Raw genomic sequence first — 18,943 nt, 5'->3', positions numbered from 1 at the left:
AATTTATACAAAAATAAGTTTATTTATAGTTTGGGCTTAAGTCTTTACTGTATTTGGCCTTATTTCAGTGTAAAATTCTTTCCTAATAGCACTTTGAACTTGCCTTGGAATAGATACTTCAGCTCTCAGACACGTAAGAAAGGTCAAGGTAATGGAAAACCAAGCAATTTGCATTTACTTATGAATGCACATAATCACCTGTACCTACAAGCTGTCTTTATTAAAGCACTGAAAACATAGTAAAAGTTATGGCCAAGTGAAACTGCAGGGATGCGTGTGTAACACCACATATTAATTCAAAGGTAGACAATTATGGTTAGGTACCAGTCCTGTGTGCTATTCACATAGCACTCCAAAGCCACAATTGAGGTTATTCACAAAATCCCAGTAATTCTTACATAAATAACAATTTAGTAATTCTTATATGAACAACTGCAACAACCTTGCACAATGCCAACATATTTGAAGAGAAGTTCCAAGTAATTTTTAGACGGATCCTTATAATTCAGTTGTCAGAAAATTCTCATGTTTTTAGATGAGATTTTCCAAAAGGAAGTCTGGGCCTCAAAAATCACATATTAATTATATAACAATGACAATTATTTACTCATATGTCACTTAAGATGTCATCTCTTAAAGGTATTGGGATCAGTCAAAAGAGTTTTTTTTAATCTCCTTAGAATCCCTTGTGTATATTCTGGTGATGCTGAGAATAAAAGCTCATCCTTCACAATATTTTTGTTCAAAATACACCACTTTTTGTCATTTTTTTTTTACCCTCTTCTCAAACTAACCAGAGGTGGAACAGCTCGGCACTGCCCTGTAGCTAGACCTCAAAGTCTAGCAGAGAAGGCAGACATTGGTGATTCTTCTCAACCGTAATTAACAGCTGAAATGTACAGCCTCTAGCATTTTGTAAATTTAAATGTAGTAATTCACTGCAAGCATTGCTGACAAATAAACAGCTACTATGTCAGAGTCAAGTACTGCAAAGTGCAAAAAGATTGCTGAATAGCACAAAACCAAGCTAAATCTTAAACAGGGAACAACATATCTCTCGATTTAATTTATTAATATTGTACCTTCTTAAGCATTTCATTCATCTATATAGAGATTCAGGAGGGACAGCAGGAAAGAGAGGAAAAATAGGTAAGCAAACAAAAAAAGTATCATAAAATTAAACTAAAACTAAGCTTAGCATCCTAAACCAGTACAAGAATATTTCAAACAACTGCAGCAGGAATGGCTAGTAATAGCAACAAAGGACAGCAAAATGTTTAGTTAATTTTTGTCATTTTATGCCAAACACTTTCTGTAAGTAGTATATCTGTTGCATTTGGGGAGTTGCAGCACAGAATTATAACTTTTTCAGTCACGGTGAGTGTCACAGTTAAGCACATGTCACTTTAGTAGTGTTTTTATATACCGATTACCTAAGATAGAACAGTCTCTTAATGAATTTGGTCCTGCTTTACTTAGTTTCCTCTAACATGAAATTATATTTTATTGTTTTCTATCTATATTGCTTTGAAAGAAATGTACACGATTTTCAAATAATCCAATGTTTGCTGAAGAAATAATTTGGTTTGGCTTACTATCCAAGGTAAATAAATCATCTGCTGCTAAGTAAAATTTTCATAGGATTAGAAAAATCTCTAATTCAGAGTGAACAAAAATCTGGCAAAGTTCCTGTTGATTTATTCATCACAACTGTTTTTTCCATTGTTCTTCAGATTTTAGAGAAAAGGTCTTCTGTGCCAACAGTTTTCTTACCTCAGCAAGATTTTCCTTATTCCTGGTTTTACTTTGAACATGCTTCAGTGCCAATGCATATTTTGTGGTATGGTTTAGCTTTCATGGAATTACAGAACAGCCCAGGTCAGAAAGGAGCTCGAAAGGTCCAGCCTTTTGTGGGAAAGGGAGCCTAGATGAGATTATCTAGCACCCTGTCCAATAGCATCTTGAAAACCTCCAGTGACAAGGATTCTACCATGTCCCTGGGGAGATTGTTTGAGTGAATAATTGCTCTTGCTGTAAAATATTTCTTTCTTATATTGAGATAAAACTTCTCCAGCTGCAACTTGTACCCACTGCCCCTTGTCTTCTCAGTGTGGCTCCTTGTGAGGAGAAGCTTTGACATGTAGTATTTCTTGTTACTTAACAACAGGATTAATTTCCTGTGTTGGGATTTACTGTGCTTTGATTCTTTGCTGCATCTTCAGAATGGAAAGTACCTCAGTCTCTTTCCAGTTCTTTATGTCTGAGTTTTGGCAAGGGGCAGTTAGCTCCTGTCTTCATAGTTGAAACGGAAGAGAACTTACATCAGGAAGGTCTATGACTTTAATAAAATAGACTGTATTTTCCCCTCTGAAGTGGTCAGATAAATTCTAAATTTAGCTACCAAACTGCACCATTTTACTAAGCATTAATATAACACACAACCTTTTCATAACTAAGCATCGAACTGCATGTATGCAAGAAAATCTGAACTTTGTTCATTATTTAAAGAGGTCAACATTTGCAACATATAGTCCATAATATTTTAATATTCTAATATATATTATAATAATCTAACCCCTTATTTGATTTTCTATGATTTTTCTCTTGAATCACTACTGGAGACAGGTCTTTCTATAAACAGAGATCTGTTTCCTTACAAATTCAGTATATCTTTTCCCCAGAAACTAACTACTGTATGTGAAAATGAAGACTATGAAACTCTTGAGTAAGGTCTCATCTATTAAAGGTGCTTCAAGGCTGTTAAGTTTATATTTACAGTTTCAAGTCCTCATAATAAACTTATAATTCAAACTAATTCACTTTTAAAGGTATCCATGAATGTAATTTATTTTCTTTATTTTCAACAGTACTGAATAGTAACAATTGCCACAGTATTGCATGAGAGCAAGAAACATAGGACTTGGTAGTTTCCAAGTCCATAATTTAACAGGAAAAAGGGTTATTAGAACACATCGTGCAATTTTATATTTATTCTGAATTGGAAAAGAATGAACCGCTGCTGTTTGTGCATGAAAAACATACATCTTTGCTGAATGGATCTCAAAATCACTACATAATGTTATGCAGAATAGCAAGCAGTGTATGCATTTTAACTACACGTTGTTGTTAGTGTAAGGCACTTATGGTAATGTAAACTAACTAAAAAAAAAAAAAAAAGAGATTCTATTTAGAAATAATTATCTTCAAGATCTGGAGGGATGCATGAAACCATAAATAATAAATGCTGCATTTGAATAGTATAAACATAGAAGCAAGAAAATACTGTGTTTGCACCTGCCACCTCGTTTTTATTCACTGTTCACCAATACTTACATGAATACTTTATTGTTCACAGAATAAAATGGGAAAATTATATGCTCACAGATAATGAATGCAAATTTGCTTTCTGTTATACTGGAACTAGATATCCTGGTGAAAGTTACTTCTTATGCATTAAGTATCCATCTAACTTAATGGTACATCCAATTAAATTGAACTGAGCTAAAAGAAATAATGAAGTAAAACACTCAGAATTTGTATTAATGTCCTTCTGTACTTGTATTCATGTCCTTTGGTACACTAAGCATACCTGTTTATATGCATCTCAAGGACTGCACTACTGGAAACAAAAAGCAAGAATATGATGAATTACTGATTAGTTACCTTCTCTCTGACTGGCTCTCCAGGAATGAGCTGTGGTTCAATGGTAATGAACAGTGTTATATATGAGCCCTCACTCAGATTTCGCACAGAATCATAACCTCTCTCGATTCCCAGGTTCTTTTCTTTGCTGTAGCCAAGGAGGACTGGAGGAATATTCACCTTAAATGTACCATCAATCTACAAAATATACAAATACCCCTTATTAGAAGCAAAAAAGCAAGATTCCTTCTCAAATACATTTGCTACTTGTATTAAAATATTTCATTCCTTTGATTTCTTTATTACTCTGAATTACAAAACAATAAAATGAGAGAATATGACATATATACTGATTAACTGTGGGGAAATATGAGGCATCTTGTTAAATGTATTAATTACAACTGGATTTCAGTCTCTTGCATATTACAGACACCAGTATTTAATGAAATGGAAATCATACACACTAATTCTTAGAGAAAGAAGGAGTGCTAGCCTTCCACTGTTTTCCTTTCAAACAGCAATCTCCGTGTGGCCCTATTTACTGGCAAAATTGACAAAGTGGCAAAGCAAAAGTTGCAGGACTATGCTTCTGAAAGAAGCATCACAGCAACAGGTTTTTGCCTACGTTCGAGTGGTGTGGGAATGATGCTCCAGCATCTCACAAATGGACGCCCTTCCATGCAGAACCTGCTGACATTTCTTGGGTGCAACTGGAACTGGGCCCATTCAGCCAGCTTCCTCAGGGAAGGGTGCTCCGATAGACTCACCAGCCCGTTGCACCTCCCTCTGCCATGACAAATGGAAGGCAAGTCTTTCTGAAAGGTTGTCAGGCAAGAGATGGCATGCCCCAGACTTGCTCAGGCAGACGAGTCTCAACAGTGAAAGTACATAACTTTTCTCTTAAAGTGAGCAGATTAACTGCCTGATTTGGGCAGAATTCAGGTAACTGCCATCAGGAAGGGTATCTTCAGTGGATGTGAGAGATGAACAGATGACTCACTGGGCTGGCTCATCAAACGTTTAAGAATAAAATTAAGTTTTGATGAGGAGAAAACTCCAAATACAGAATTCCTGCTGCAGCATAGAACAGGATGAAGAAATGCTTCATTTGCTACTGAAATTTAATTGCTAGATGCACCTTGATATAATCACTGGACTGACCAGGGGTTTTCAAATTCAGTAAGAAATCCTGTTCAAATGAAAAGAATCTCTAATGCCGGGAAGATCCTTGCGGGCACTTGCACCGTGCTTAGGGAATCACAAATTTCAGCACCTCCTCCAAGAGAGCCAAGAGTGCATCGGACAGGAATCCTGGAGCTACTATGGTTCCACAACAGAAAGACTGATACACCAACAAGAATTGTGAAGAACAGAGGTTGATGTTAGTACTGGTAATCCTCAAAGGTGGATTATAGGCTGTGTCCTTCGCTACATAGTGGTAAGTAGCCTGTCAAAATATCTAAATCTGCCCAATAAGTCTCTCAGGACTGTGAGCAGACACACTTCTCAGGTGAATTTAATGCACTCAGCATGGCACATTTCCCTAAAAATAGTGTAAAGTATCTTGTTCTTTCTTGTTTGTTGACTTGTTGACCTATAACAACAGTGGTCAAATTATGTGACATTGTCTGCACAGGATGGCCAAAGATTCATGAAAAGGCAGCTAGACCTTCTTACTATTTACATTTCCTTTGAAGTCAATGAAAGCTTCATTCTACAGGGCACCGCAACCCTCAAACACCTGAATTCATTGATTAACCTCCCAAGATGAAGATAGCATATTATTAATGATCTAGCAGAAGCAAGTGGACTACCACTGGTTAATCATACACGGTCCAAAGTTTCTCAGCAACAAGAACCCCATGTTTTCTTGAATCCCGTGACAATTATGTTCAGTCATGCCTTGCAAATGGAAAGCCCAAGAAAACCACTCTGAACTCCAAGCACTGCACTTAAATTAAGATTCCTACAGACTTATCCTCCACCCAAAGAATCCAGGAGGCTCACAGTATGTCTTAAAGCCCTTACAGTTCTGAGAAGTGCCCCATATAGCCAGAGAAGAGCAAATTAATGTGTCATTAGGTATGCAACTGATGTCAGAAACTTCATGAAGAAAGACACTGAGACTTTTGTCATATGATTTGATCTACACATGAAAGCAACTGCCCTGCAGAAAAATAATAATACAATAAGATTTTTGATATGAAAAAATGAGTCCCGAGTCCAGGATGGACAAAAATATGCCTTTCTGATACAAAGAACTGCATGTTTTACTATTACTCCCATGACTAACTATTGATTTCTCTTGAAGAAAGCTTCTCTTGAAAAGTTCTAAAAATGGAAAAAAGAAGGGACTGGGAGAGGCAAAGGTAAAAATCTGTGAAAAAAGAAGTTAGGTCAGGTTTCTTATCACCTATCTAGGCGATATTCCTATTCCTAGTTCATCTATCTAGGCTTTGCAATACCAGAGATCTCAAAAGTTCCTGACAAAACCATTGAAAGAATTTGCACTTCTAACCTCATTACTGAAGGAAGCCAGGCTGCATTGTCAGTGTAGAAGTACATTTGTTTACCTGTTCTCCCTTCAAAATGTTGAACTTGCTGACAAATACTCACCAAATTTGACAAAAAACATGTTTCAAAAAACATTTGCAAACAATTCCATAAAAATAACAAGTACAGAGAACATCATTAATTCTGACATTCATTATTTGCCCCTTCCATTCTGTAGTTTTATATTTTAAGATATTTACTCCAAGGTATTAACACTTACCCTGGTTTGAAAATATACGGTAGTAAATGGAATCTTAACACATCCCAGCCAGCGTCTCTCAACACGAGTGCAGATTCCATTTCCTCTTTCATGATCATCCTATTAAAAAGTTGCCCAACATAAGACTTTGTAAGACAGCTTCATTTCCTTTAATTCAATCAACAATTTAATCAAGGCATTAATAAAAATTCTGTGGTTTAGTAATTTACTATAAATATCAGTTCAATTACTAGTACAGCAATGATTATTCTGCATGCCTTTCAAGCATGCCAGATGCTGAACAAATACGAGAACATCACTATCCATGATACAATGCGCTTGCACTTCAGGGTTCAAGTAACGTATAACCTGTGATGGACAACTCATAAAGCTGACAAGAAGTCCACAAGAGTCTTCTCAGACAAAGTAAACCAAGCTCTGGTCTTCTAATGAAATATTTTACTAGTATTTTAAAAAGCTTTAGAAGGCAAAATTGGAAGAAAATCTAATTAAACCATGTGGAACGGAAGCATTGTTGTCATGTGTATTGTCTATCGGGGATTTCCCAATCTAGTATGATCTGTCTACAAGTTATTTAAAAAAAATAAAATAATCTCTAATGGCTAGAGTGACATCTGAGTTTCGAGACTGTATCTTTCTTCCTTCTGCTTCATCAAATACCATTTCACTTTTAGGACAGAATTCTGTTTTTGGTGAAATGTGTGCATTATTTATTTTTGGGTTATATTTTCAAGAATGTTGAGTGCTGCTATTTTTGTGTGTGCTAAATTGACTAGGAAAGCTTTCAAGGTTTCAACAGGGGAAGGAGTTATGCCAACACTGACAGCTAACAAAAATTTCTTGTTACTAGGACTTGCAATTTTTATCTCATTCCAAAAAAATATTCTATACAACCAAAAGATGTTGGTTTGTTTTATTTTTTCATTAAACAACTTGTAAAAAAGGATGAGACAGAGCATAAAAAGATAGTTAATAAAAAATACAGTAACTGGAATTGTTAATTTGGAATTTAGTAAAAAATTCTGGTAAGTTTAGGAAGAACAGAATTCAGATGACAATTCATACTTTGCCTCTCAATTTTAGTATCTCCAATCTCATTAAATATCAGTAAAACAGATTACATACACATGTTCAATCTACCAGTAGATTATATAGTACAAGATTAATTTATACAAAGGTTAACACTATAGATTGCTCCCTCTAAGAATATTGCAGTATTGATGAGTCATAAAATCATAACGAATGAAAAAACAGAGGAAAAAAAGAGGCACAAGAGGGTGAAAGCTATTACATGGAGAAGTCTTATTCTGTCAACTTCAAAAAGCTTGTAATACTCTGTAACATACACTGTCATTCAGTTATGAACTCACCTCTCCAGCATCAAGAAGTACTTCATCAAAAACGTTAATAAAGATTTCATCCTTCACTGACTGCAAACTATGGGTGCTGTAGTCACCATTAGGAGCTCTGAAAAGGTTAAATAAACCAAAAAAGTGATTTGAACAGAGCAGGAAAATGTGAATAAATCTGCATGCTCAAACTAAATTATCATTACTCAGAAATAATTTTGTTTCATTTTGCCATACCTAAATGGAAGCTCAAGTTCCTCATTCCAGTTGGGGTTTGGACCTTCTGCTGCTGTTGTCCGGCAGACTGTTCGCTGAAAAGAAACTTCTACAAAAGGACGGACTAAAACCTATAAATAGGAATCAAAACAAAGGAAAAAGACCTTTATAAAAATTCATCAGAACGTATCAAATTACACATTTGCATTTATTATTTATTTACAAATTGTATTTAGGAAAATAAACATATACTTTGTGGAGATCAGGCTGGTCCACACCAAATAAAACTTTAATACACCTTAAATATTGCATTTCCTAGGCTTCTAAGCATTTATGAAGCTTTAAAAAATATTTTCTATGTCAGTGTTTCCAAATGGTTATGTGTATTCAGAATATTTGACATATTTATATACACCAGCAAAACCACATTTTCTCCTGAGACTGGGAAAGTTACTGGCTACCTAATCAAAGGTAACTGAAACAGAACATGTGATCTAGACACCAGTGGAAAAAAGTACACTGGTGCCCTCTTATCTGTAATCCAAGGAGCCTACCACTACAATCCTGGTTTGTCTCTGAAACTGGCTCCTATTACAGATAAACAACGTCTACTACACACAACAAACCCCTAAATGTGATTAAAAATGACTTAATGGAGCATTTCACTAACATGCAAATGCATATGGCAGAATCTTTTCTACATTTCAAAAAGCTAATTTTGAAGGAAAATCATAAGAAAAGCAGCAAAACCCCCTGAAAGGCTTCCCTCTTCATTCAGAGGGATGCTGAATTTAATTCTCAATAGCAAGTAAACGTAGTTTCAATATCAGCTGTAAGAATGGCTGTGCTGGCTTAGACTATGAATGCACTGGGCTCAAAACTCAGGCTCTGAAAATGGCCAGCAGTAGGCACACACAGAAGAGCCAGAACAGAGCAGGCATACGTATCTTCTCCTATTACTCCTTCCAGGCTTCAGCATTTTCAGATGAAGGACTTTCCTAAGCCTGTAATGATTTTTCTGTTCAGTAACTCCCAACAGATCACTCTTCCAAATGTTTGTCCAACAGCCACTTCAACACTGGCAAACCTCTTTAATCCGCAATACACGTAAGCAACTTCTCCGGGTGCCTACTAAACTGCTGCATGAAGAATCACAACCTTCTGTCTGTTTTGAACCTAACTCCTACCAGCTTCATTTGAGCACCCCTCACCCTCATACTGAAAGAACCAGTAAAGAGTCAATGTTTATTCACAGTCTCTATATTACTCATGCCTCTACCATATTCCTCCTCCCTTACTCACAGTTACTGCTATTCTGGCTGAAAAGCCCTACCACTTTTCACTGTACAGTAGCCACATTTTATTTCTGACATCCTTACTGCCCTTCTCTGAACCTTTAGCAGCTTCACTATTTTTCTGGAGATGAAGGAGCGGGCAAGCCAACGTCACTAATAAGATATCTTTCTGATGGTGAACATTACTGTCTGTGGAAAAGGTGAATGCTCATAACTTCAAGTAAGAAAATGTTAGTTTTCTAATATACCTGGTTGAATGCCCAGTCTGGGCTATCAGCTGGGCTCTGAGCTGATGGAGAGGCTGCAAACAGCTCATTAAAGGACCTTGAAGATTTAGATGGCTGGTGTAGTTTGCTGTGCGAGGAAACAACAAGAGCAAGAAAGGAGAGAGAGAACACATTACAAAATAGGAATCTCTTACATTCTGTATTAACCACTCAGAATTCTGGAAATACTTCTGATATTTTTATGTTACGACTTTAACCTTGGAAAGATATTTATTTGATCAAATAACATGAAAAGAATGCCAGAAAGGGGTGGTGAATGTATAGCTCTTGTAAGCCTCATTGCAAAAGAGTGCTTTGTGCCTGGAAGCTCTCTTCTGAAGAGCTTATCAATCCCAGGCTTCTTTTTTCTTTTTGCCTCCCCCCTACAATCTCCTTGAGCTACAGGTTTTTCAGTTCAAGGAGATGAATCCCCACAGAATTTATAAACAGTGCAGACTTCATGGTATTCAGGCAAGGCCTCTACAACAATATTAAACCCATATGAATATTACACAATTGGCAAACCATGAGTGAAATAAATGTTAATACATCTACTTTCATAGTGTTTCCACATAACATTTTTGGTAATAACACCACAGTAGGTATTATAAAAGAGTAACTATTCATGGAGAATGCAGCTCAAAATAAGGTATTGTATAATGCAAAAAGACTGGGAGGGGTTTTTAGTTAGTTTTGTAATACTGATCATGAATTGAAATTTCCTTCCTGCCAACATGTTTCTAATATGAATTTCTTTTATCAGAATGAACGTCTTTAGAGAAGTCCAACAGAATCTTTATTGTAGCGAAGAGACAAAACAGCAGAGGACACTAAATACTGTATGCACAGAAACTGGTCAGCTTGAAAATATCTCCAAGTAAGGTGTATTCATTTTAGGAGAGAGAGAGAGAGAAAGCTTCACTAACACATTGCTTCTGGAACTGAACCAGACTGTTCAGAACCCCAGTATCTCCACATGATGCAGCATCATGCAGTTGCAGGCATTGCCTTAATGTGCCTGAAGGTAACGGTCACCTTTAAAATTAGTCAGAGCCAAATCAGGCTCAGTTGATTAACTTAAATGAACAGTTCACAAAGGAGGAGACCAACATGCTACACTCAGGAAGCAAATATAGTATCCTACGATGAAGAACGGAATTTTTAAATACTTGATTTTTTTGTATTTAATAACATAATTATGAATGAAAATTGCCCTGAGTATATCTAGAAGGCTTGCTTAAGGTATAATTAATCTGATATTACTGTTACCAGAGTTATAATGCTGTCAAAGCTATAAGTTACCTTTCAGACAGTTTTTTCCTCAAGCAGATGAATACAGGTTTTGGTAAAATATTTCTTGAATTTAGCAGTTACTGAGAAACAATCACATTATTCTACAAACTTACAAAACAGCAGTTCTTTATCATTATTAATAAAAAGATAAATACATGTTTTCATTATAAGGATAGAAACAACACACATGTCTGAATTTCAACATGAGTTTCAGCTGTCCTCAAAACAGCAGAAACCAGAAAATTAATCTGTACTGGAAACAGGCATTTAAACATACCTCATCACCTGTTTTCTCACTGGAATATCATAAGCTCTAACGATGTTCACTAAGAGTTTTATGTCTCCATCTGATAAATTCTGTGCTGTGACCTTCTTCCTTTCTTTTCTTCTTGGCTTTAATGGTCGTTTTGGCTCTGCCAGTTTAAAGAGGCTGAGTCCCAAAATACTAATAATCATAAAACAGATATTTAGTAACTTTTGCATAGAACCCAGCATGCTAGTGTTTGCATGACACATAGGCAAATTATGCACTAACAGAAGAATGAAATACATGCTCTTGTTAGTGCCATACAAAACTCTATGAAATGTCAAAATGTTTTACTTGTTTAGTACTACACTATCCAGATGTCTTGTATCTCAGAAATTGAAACTCAAATGTTCAAAAAAGTTTTTTCCAAAACCGGGTAAGATACAAATAGGACAATTACACAGCTTCAAGACAGACCTAAACTACACTGCTATAAACAAGGTATCTAGCAGATGACAACAACCACTGTATGCAATAAGCAAAAAATCTAATTACACAGCTATGTACAACAAACAATAGGCTATAGAAAGGAAGCAGAATGAATATACCACAACATACCCTGGACCCTCAGAACTTATAACCCAAGGCAAAGCAGAACCAAAGAGAGAAAAAAAACAACAAACAGGAAGAGAATAAAAAGCAGATGTATGTTTTGACATATCATTGGTATTAACTGCAGAAATTCCAAAATCTACATTAAAAACTAAAAGCAAATGACATTATTACCTTATACATAATAAAAAAATGACAGTAATTACTGTTAAAGTAACACAAAACCATGAGTTAGTGAAATATGTCACTAAGTAGACACTTTAAACAAATCATGTTGTATTTTAAATTCACTAATGATATAAATTAGCAAATAGAATCCAATCTTAATTAGCATTCCCGATAAGAAAGTATCAATGAAGCATTTGATTTTAAACAACTCCATAAGCTGATTATAGTCTTGTTTGGATTTTTCCATTCAGTGATGTGAAAACATGAACTAAAAAAATAGGATGAACTCTTCTGTAAGACAGCATGTCTCTCTATCTCCAGCAGATGGGACTGTTTAGATTTGTACTGCTGATTGTAAAACCTCTGGCTGTACATTAAGGGTGTCACGTTTATAGTGAATAAAAGCCAGTTTTACATGAAAGAAAAAAAAAGTCACAACTTGTTTACTTACACAGATTTTAAATCGGCAACACTAATTAAAAGTCACTTATGCTGTGATGACTGATAAATGTCAAAATCAACACGTATGGGATTTGGAACAAAAATTCAAAGAAAGTGCCTAAGTAACAGAACAAATAATAATCTTAAAAGAAAGAAGTAGTAATTTCCAAACCCAGTAACATTTCTGAAAGCAAACAGCATATGACAACATTCAGCAACAGCAAACAGAAATACAAGAGAAGTAAAATAAAGAAAATAACTGTTAAAAAATCTATTACGCATTATTTGCAGGGCATATGCACTGACTCTAAGTGAGCATCATGTGTAGAACCAGTAATAGTGGTGCTACCTCTGGCACTTGTCTGATACATGGAAATCATTTCATCTGGCACCAGCTAGGACTATGCTCAGGTCATCAGAACACAGTCTGATGCATTGTATCCTGCTAAATGTTATTTATATGATATCACATTACTTCTGCAAAAACCAGCCTTTTTTTTTCCTTTTCTGAAACATTTTTTTTTACACGCTTTCTATATCAATACACTGTCTGTACTGGCTGCGGTGTACATTGTGACTGGAAGTTGATATATTATACTAAACACACACACTAAAATCACATCAGTTACATCAATATATTTCACAAAAAAGCATCAGAGATGGTTTTACATTAATTTTTTTTTATTTAGAACAAATAAAGATAGCTCCCTCACCCCAGGCTGGGCATTTCCTCTTCGTTGACAAGGTCAGAAAGAAGGAAATGGTGTTTTGCTGTGAGGAAACGGTTTATTACTGATTCTCGAATCTGTGAATGGGGAGAGAGGAGTCAAAAGTACACGTCTAATCTAAACCCACTGCAAATATTTGCATTCTGCCTATTAAACACAAACAAAATGTCCAAATATACACATTCTTCATTTTTTACCACTTCTAAAAGAGTCACGGTCCAAGGAAAATTTTCTTCCACCAGATATTTCTTCAGAACATAATATGAGCTCATTTTCACACATTCAGTGATTCTCTAGAAACACACTAGCTAGCCAGATATAAGAAGACATGAAAGCATACAATCAGAAAATTAAGTCTAATCTGCTTACAGGTCATCATCAGAAACAATCATAACAACAAATGACACTAACAGACGACTCTTTTTGATATCTAAATGAAGTTGCAGAAAAGGCTACAAAAAAAATCTATATGGTATTAGTTATGGAAAATAAAAGCAACACTTTGGACTGCAGAACAAATCGGTAAAGCCCGCATTACAAGTACTATGATTTCAAGTAAATGTTTAAAATCCTTAGTTCCTTAAATTTCTATGCTGAAGTCATAGACTGAAGCCCAGAGATGAAAGTCTTCCCTCTTCTCCTAACAACTGTGTGGAAGCAGACTGACAAGAGTACTGCCTTTGTCCTTTTTTCCCACCACTAATGCTAGTAATGCCGTTATATGCTGTGCTATTACAAGATAGTTACAGAACAGCAACAGCAATTTTCTGCTATAAATCTCCCTTTATTATTTTTAAAAGTTTGCAAGTTATTCTTATTTTATCCCTGTGTTGAAGTGATAGGCATATAAAGATCACATTACAGAATAAACTGAACTTCAGTTCTGATGTGAGCAATCTAATTTTCAGGCACAACTGACAATTTACAGAAGTGTGAAATATCCAAATATTATTTTATAAAGGCTACCTGTATTTAATCTAAAAGAGTGACACAAAGTACCATAATGTATGTTACTCTGTACTACTATACTATTACTCAGTGTGCTGCATAAACCACATTTCAGTACACACTTAAATACCATGCAAAACAAACAGGGCCGACACAGACATGACAGTTTTGTTAAAAATATTTTTTTTTATATTATTATACTGAATCTGGGCTCTGGGACTTGCCTGGAAGACTTAAACACTCTTTATTGTCTATAATTCTTTTACAAACCATTCTTTCCAACAGACAATTTGTTTTGTCCCACATCAAATCAACCTTATCATCATTATACATCTTGGTGGCTGGCTAGGATTTGATACACCTTTTGGTACTTCCAGTACTGGTACAAAACTGGTAGCCACGTTTTGCACTTGCTATTTTGCCAAAATAGTCTGAAATTGCAAACTTCTCTTGGTTATATGACCAATATTTTTCTTACAATTTTTTTGCCTAAGGATTAAAGAGAATGTCATCATAACAGAATGAACAGACTAGAAAAATATATTAAATAAAGGGGCAAAAGTTGTTACTCTAATACCACAACAAAGGTAGTGTGATGGAAGCTATGCCTTCTGCCTTAGGCTGCAGGACAAGACACTTTCTGTAGTGCTTTAAATGATTTTTAACAATATTTGGGCCACTTTCATGGAGATAAATAAGGTCTTAGTATCACAGCTTACAAGAAGAAAAACAGAGAAATCAGTGAATACCTGGGACACAACAGTAAAAATCTCTGGGACCAAAAAAGATTCTACAGAACTGCTAAAAAAATCCACAATGGCTAGTCATTTAGTATATTGCAACTTTTCCAATAACATTAAATGAGTCATTCACAAACCTCCACTTGTTCAATTAGACCAGCTTCAGGCCTAACTTGGAATCTTAAAGATGTCTGTAGGTTATGTTTAGAGATGAATCAGTTTTCAGTATTCATGGTAATAAAGCATCCAAGTACAGTAGCAACATAAGGTGTACAAAAATTTGGTGGATCCATATTATTTGCAGCTTACCTTCTGTAGATAGCTGGCAACAACTGCTCTGTGTGCATCCAGGTAATTTTTGCTGTCAATCACATCCCTCTCTTGCAGTCTCTTGTCATATTCCTAAACATATTTATTAGAGATTGTAATTAGATATATATTCAGTGCTTTATTACATACCAGAAAAATTGTAAATATTTCATTAATATTAATGTATGGATGACAGTAAACCAAAACAGATGTCAGAGGTTTATAAAGCTATTTTTAATGCTAATGTATACAGCAATAGCATTGCTAAACGTCTATGAATAGAGACAAGAATTCCATTAAGCTATGGGACTCATGTGGTTTAAATTACTATGAATTACTTGAAGATTTCACTATTTTCTTTTACAGCTGAACTTTGACCTGCTGCTGTAAACTGAAATTCTATTTGAACTGGAAATAGCTTCTCTTACTGCAGCTGCAATAGGGAGAATCCTTTATAAATACGACTGATGCAGTATTTGTGGAAGATGTCCTGAAATCTGTACTGTGTTTTAATATGCGTAACTAGTTTTCATGGTGTCTAACACTGGGAGAAAGTCTACTTGTGGGAGAGTTTATTGAGAAACAATTATTGAAGAGATTTAATAGCATAATAAAAATATTTGTTTGTACATTATGAGAAAATGAAAGCTCTTCAAAGCAGCCAGAGCATGAAGATTTTGCCTTGCCTGAGGTTTGATAAAAGGGTCTGTAGCCTAACCAAGGGGCATGATCAATACTGGTTACCACCACAAGAAAAAGATTTATAAGAAGCACTTGGTTCTTGGGAAGAAGTATGTTAATGGAATATTTCTCAGGGTTGCAGTTACTATTCTGGTGGACTACAATGAAAGCTGTACTAACAGATGCAACTTTAATTCACAAGTTTAGGAAAGTGTCTCATAAATTAAGAAAAGGCTAGAGCTGACACTCAGCTTCTAAGCAAAACACAGCACCTACAACTCCAGGGGGTCTCCCAGGATCTGCAGCTTAATGGCAGTCTGCAAGTGAGGTTGGCTTTAGAACCACCGCTAGTTCTCCTGTAAAAGCTACTCAGTAAAATTAATCTTCAGGTCATTTTGCTAATGTTGTTACTTAAGAGAACATAATTTTTTCCTAAGATAAAGGGTCCAGGAAGCGCATTCTGGAAACACAGTGCTTCATTATTTCCACAATAAATCTTCAACTAACTTTTCCTGTGCATAATAATTATTGTTGAATGACTTCAGATTAGCAACAAAATCATGTAAGAATAGCTCTTCTGAGCCAGAAATCTCAATTTTTAGGCAGATCTAGCAATGATGAAGCTATAAGTACAATAATGGGAGTTAAATGTATAACTAGCTGGTACATGTATATGCACTGCTCCCTTCAGAAGACTTTTTACTGCAACAGGATTTAAGTAGCACAAATCATTAATTAGTACTTGTTAACTGTTAGTAAACTGTTGGCATTAAATAAACTTTCAGAGAAATCATATACTTCTGATAAAGCAAATACTCAGATACATACTGATTGGCCTCATCTCTTGTGCTGGACCCCAAACTGAAACCCTTCCCATTTGACCCAAGACACTTTATTTCTGTATCAAGACATTCTGCTTACCCACGAGCATGGCATGCTTTTGGATTACCAAAATCCTACAGCCCATGCTGCTGGGCTTATTTGTAGAGATGATGGACCCATTTGTTCTGAGGAACACAAGGAACCAAAAACATTAACCAAAATAAGATTTCACAGCATTGCTGCATATTAGTGCTGTACACTGTATAAAGGCTGGAAAGGACAAATACAACAGGATCACTTGGCGAAACAGCATGGGGGGTGTGGGTGCGGGAGATAATTTCATGGCCTAATTCTATTGGGTCTGGCTAGAATTAACTTAATTTTATTCACAGCACCCACTATGGTGCTGTATTTTGAATTTGTGACTAAAAGGGTGTTGATAACACAGCCCTGTTCTGACTATTGACTATCTGTAGATTATGGTTTAATGACAACCAACAATATGCTTTTAAGCAAAAGGCAATCCACAGGTTACATTAGGAATAGCATGGTCTACAGACCAAGGGAAATTAATAGCCCCTCCAACTGGGCACTTGTGAGGCTATACCTGATATACTGCCTCCAGTTTGGGGCTGCCATTTCAAGCAGCATGTGGAGAAACCAGACAGGGTCCACTAAAGTACTGTAAGGTAGTCAGAGGCCTAGATGACAGGACCTACAAGAAAGGGTCAGGATCTTAAGAGTAATATAAGTTGGAATAGATAGGTTGGTGGTCATCTGATCTAAACCCTCACTCAAAGCAGGAGCACCACCAATCAAGATGCTCAGGGCCTTTGCCAGTTGAATTTTCAGTGTCTCCAGAGTTAGCAATTCTAGAAACTTGCTGGACAACATGTTCTAGAATTTGAATACCTCTTCATGAAAAATGTTTTCATTATATCTAGCTGGAATTTCTCTTGGAGTAACTTGTGTCTATCATCATCTCACCTCTAAGGTAAGTCTTGCTGTTTTCTCTGCACCATCTTGCTAGGTACCTGAAGGAAGCAGTAAAGTACTGCCATAGCCTTGCCAGCTTAGACCAAAATAAATTTAGTTTTCTCAGCCACTCCTTCCATGCCATGTGCTCCAGGCCCTGCAGATATTCTGGTAGCTCTGTGCTGGACTTGCTCCGTATTTCAGTCTCTTCCACTGGACAAGGTGTTCAACTTAAACAGTTTGGTGAGGAAGAGATTAATGATCAATCCAGCATCTGCCCACAACTATTTGAGGGGCAGTTACAAAGAACAGAGCACCAAACTAATCTCTGTAGTTTCAGACAGTATAACAAGGGCAAACAGCCATTAAATACAACTTGGAAGGCTCAGGTGGAACATGAATTTTAAAATAATCACTGTAAAGATAGTGTAGCACTGGAACAGGTTATCCAGACGGCTGTGCAATCTCCCATTTAGAGGATTTAAAGACTTGGCTAGACACAGCTGACCTCATCTAGTGCTAGCAACAGTCCCACCACGTCAGCAGAAAGCAAGACTAGATGACCTCCAGATAAAATTTTCCAAACAATGTTTCCACAATTCCATGAAATTTCAGACTTCTTCACTAAATAGCTGGTAAACCAACTGGGACTAATACCAATTTAGACTTAGTTTTGAAGAACATGTCATATAAAATTAACTTGGAATGAGTGATCATGAGTTTATCCAGTTTACACTTAATGGAAAAAACCCATATAAAATTATTCTTAAGCTATGGTATTCAATTTTGAATGATAACATGAAATGAACAAAGTTAGTCCATAAAATCAACTGAATCAGAAATACGTATCAAGGATGGGGCATATCTCTAAGTAAAAGAGACAAAACTAGTCTAAAATGTAAAAAGGAAAAAAAAATATTGCAAAGAGTCAGACATGGTTGAATTTATATATAGAAGTTTCTGTAAGTAGTAGGGATAAAACAGCAGTTGTCAGAATCCGAGATGATTCTGATCCTGCTACGGCAACGAAAACACTAAAATGCTCCTTAGCTACATGAATTGCTGAAGAACAAAAGAATGCATGACAACACTAATAATGGAGTTGAGATTAAAAATAATTGAAGTGTGACCCAAATAAAAAACGCACACTTTGCATTTCTGAAAGGTAATTACCAGAAAGGCAAAGACAGGGTAAGCTAATTGGAACAATGTATTAAACCAGAAATGACTGCAACATAGGCTGTAGTAAAACATAAAAAGGTTTTAATTTTCATTAAAGTCATTGCTTCCAGAAAGGGCTTAAAAGTTAGTAAGTCTAAACCTGAATTATCTTTGCGATACCTTTCTATATTTGAAATCACTTTTTTTTTTTTAAAAAGAGAAAATTATCTTCCCTTTAACAAAAACTGTCTTAGAACACTTGTGGCTACATCTGTTG

At 35.8% G+C, this 18,943-nt stretch overlaps 1 protein-coding gene across 3 annotated transcripts in view; it reads right to left on the bottom strand.

The window, feature by feature from the left end:
• The window catches only part of CC2D2A (coiled-coil and C2 domain containing 2A), a 66,258-nt gene that overhangs the window by 10,960 nt on the left and 36,355 nt on the right, over positions 1–18,943 (bottom strand). For 2 of the 3 annotated variants that reach the window (XM_055701000.1, XM_055701002.1), the window contains 9 exons: positions 15,028–15,120; positions 13,016–13,107; positions 11,112–11,279; positions 9,524–9,629; positions 8,002–8,111; positions 7,786–7,882; positions 6,416–6,514; positions 3,664–3,840; positions 1,083–1,103 (listed from right to left, as the gene is read on the bottom strand). In XM_055701000.1, the coding sequence (XP_055556975.1) occupies positions 1,083–1,103; positions 3,664–3,840; positions 6,416–6,514; positions 7,786–7,882; positions 8,002–8,111; positions 9,524–9,629; positions 11,112–11,279; positions 13,016–13,107; positions 15,028–15,120 (963 nt within the window). The remainder of the gene's footprint in view (positions 1–1,082; positions 1,104–3,663; positions 3,841–6,415; positions 6,515–7,785; positions 7,883–8,001; positions 8,112–9,523; positions 9,630–11,111; positions 11,280–13,015; positions 13,108–15,027; positions 15,121–18,943) is intronic. The other variant, XM_055701001.1, reaches the window with a different exon arrangement.

Source organism: Falco cherrug, chromosome 1 (genome assembly GCF_023634085.1).
Source record: "Falco cherrug isolate bFalChe1 chromosome 1, bFalChe1.pri, whole genome shotgun sequence".
Classification (NCBI taxonomy): Eukaryota; Metazoa; Chordata; class Aves; order Falconiformes; family Falconidae; genus Falco; species Falco cherrug.
This window is presented reverse-complemented; position numbering and strand designations above follow the sequence as displayed.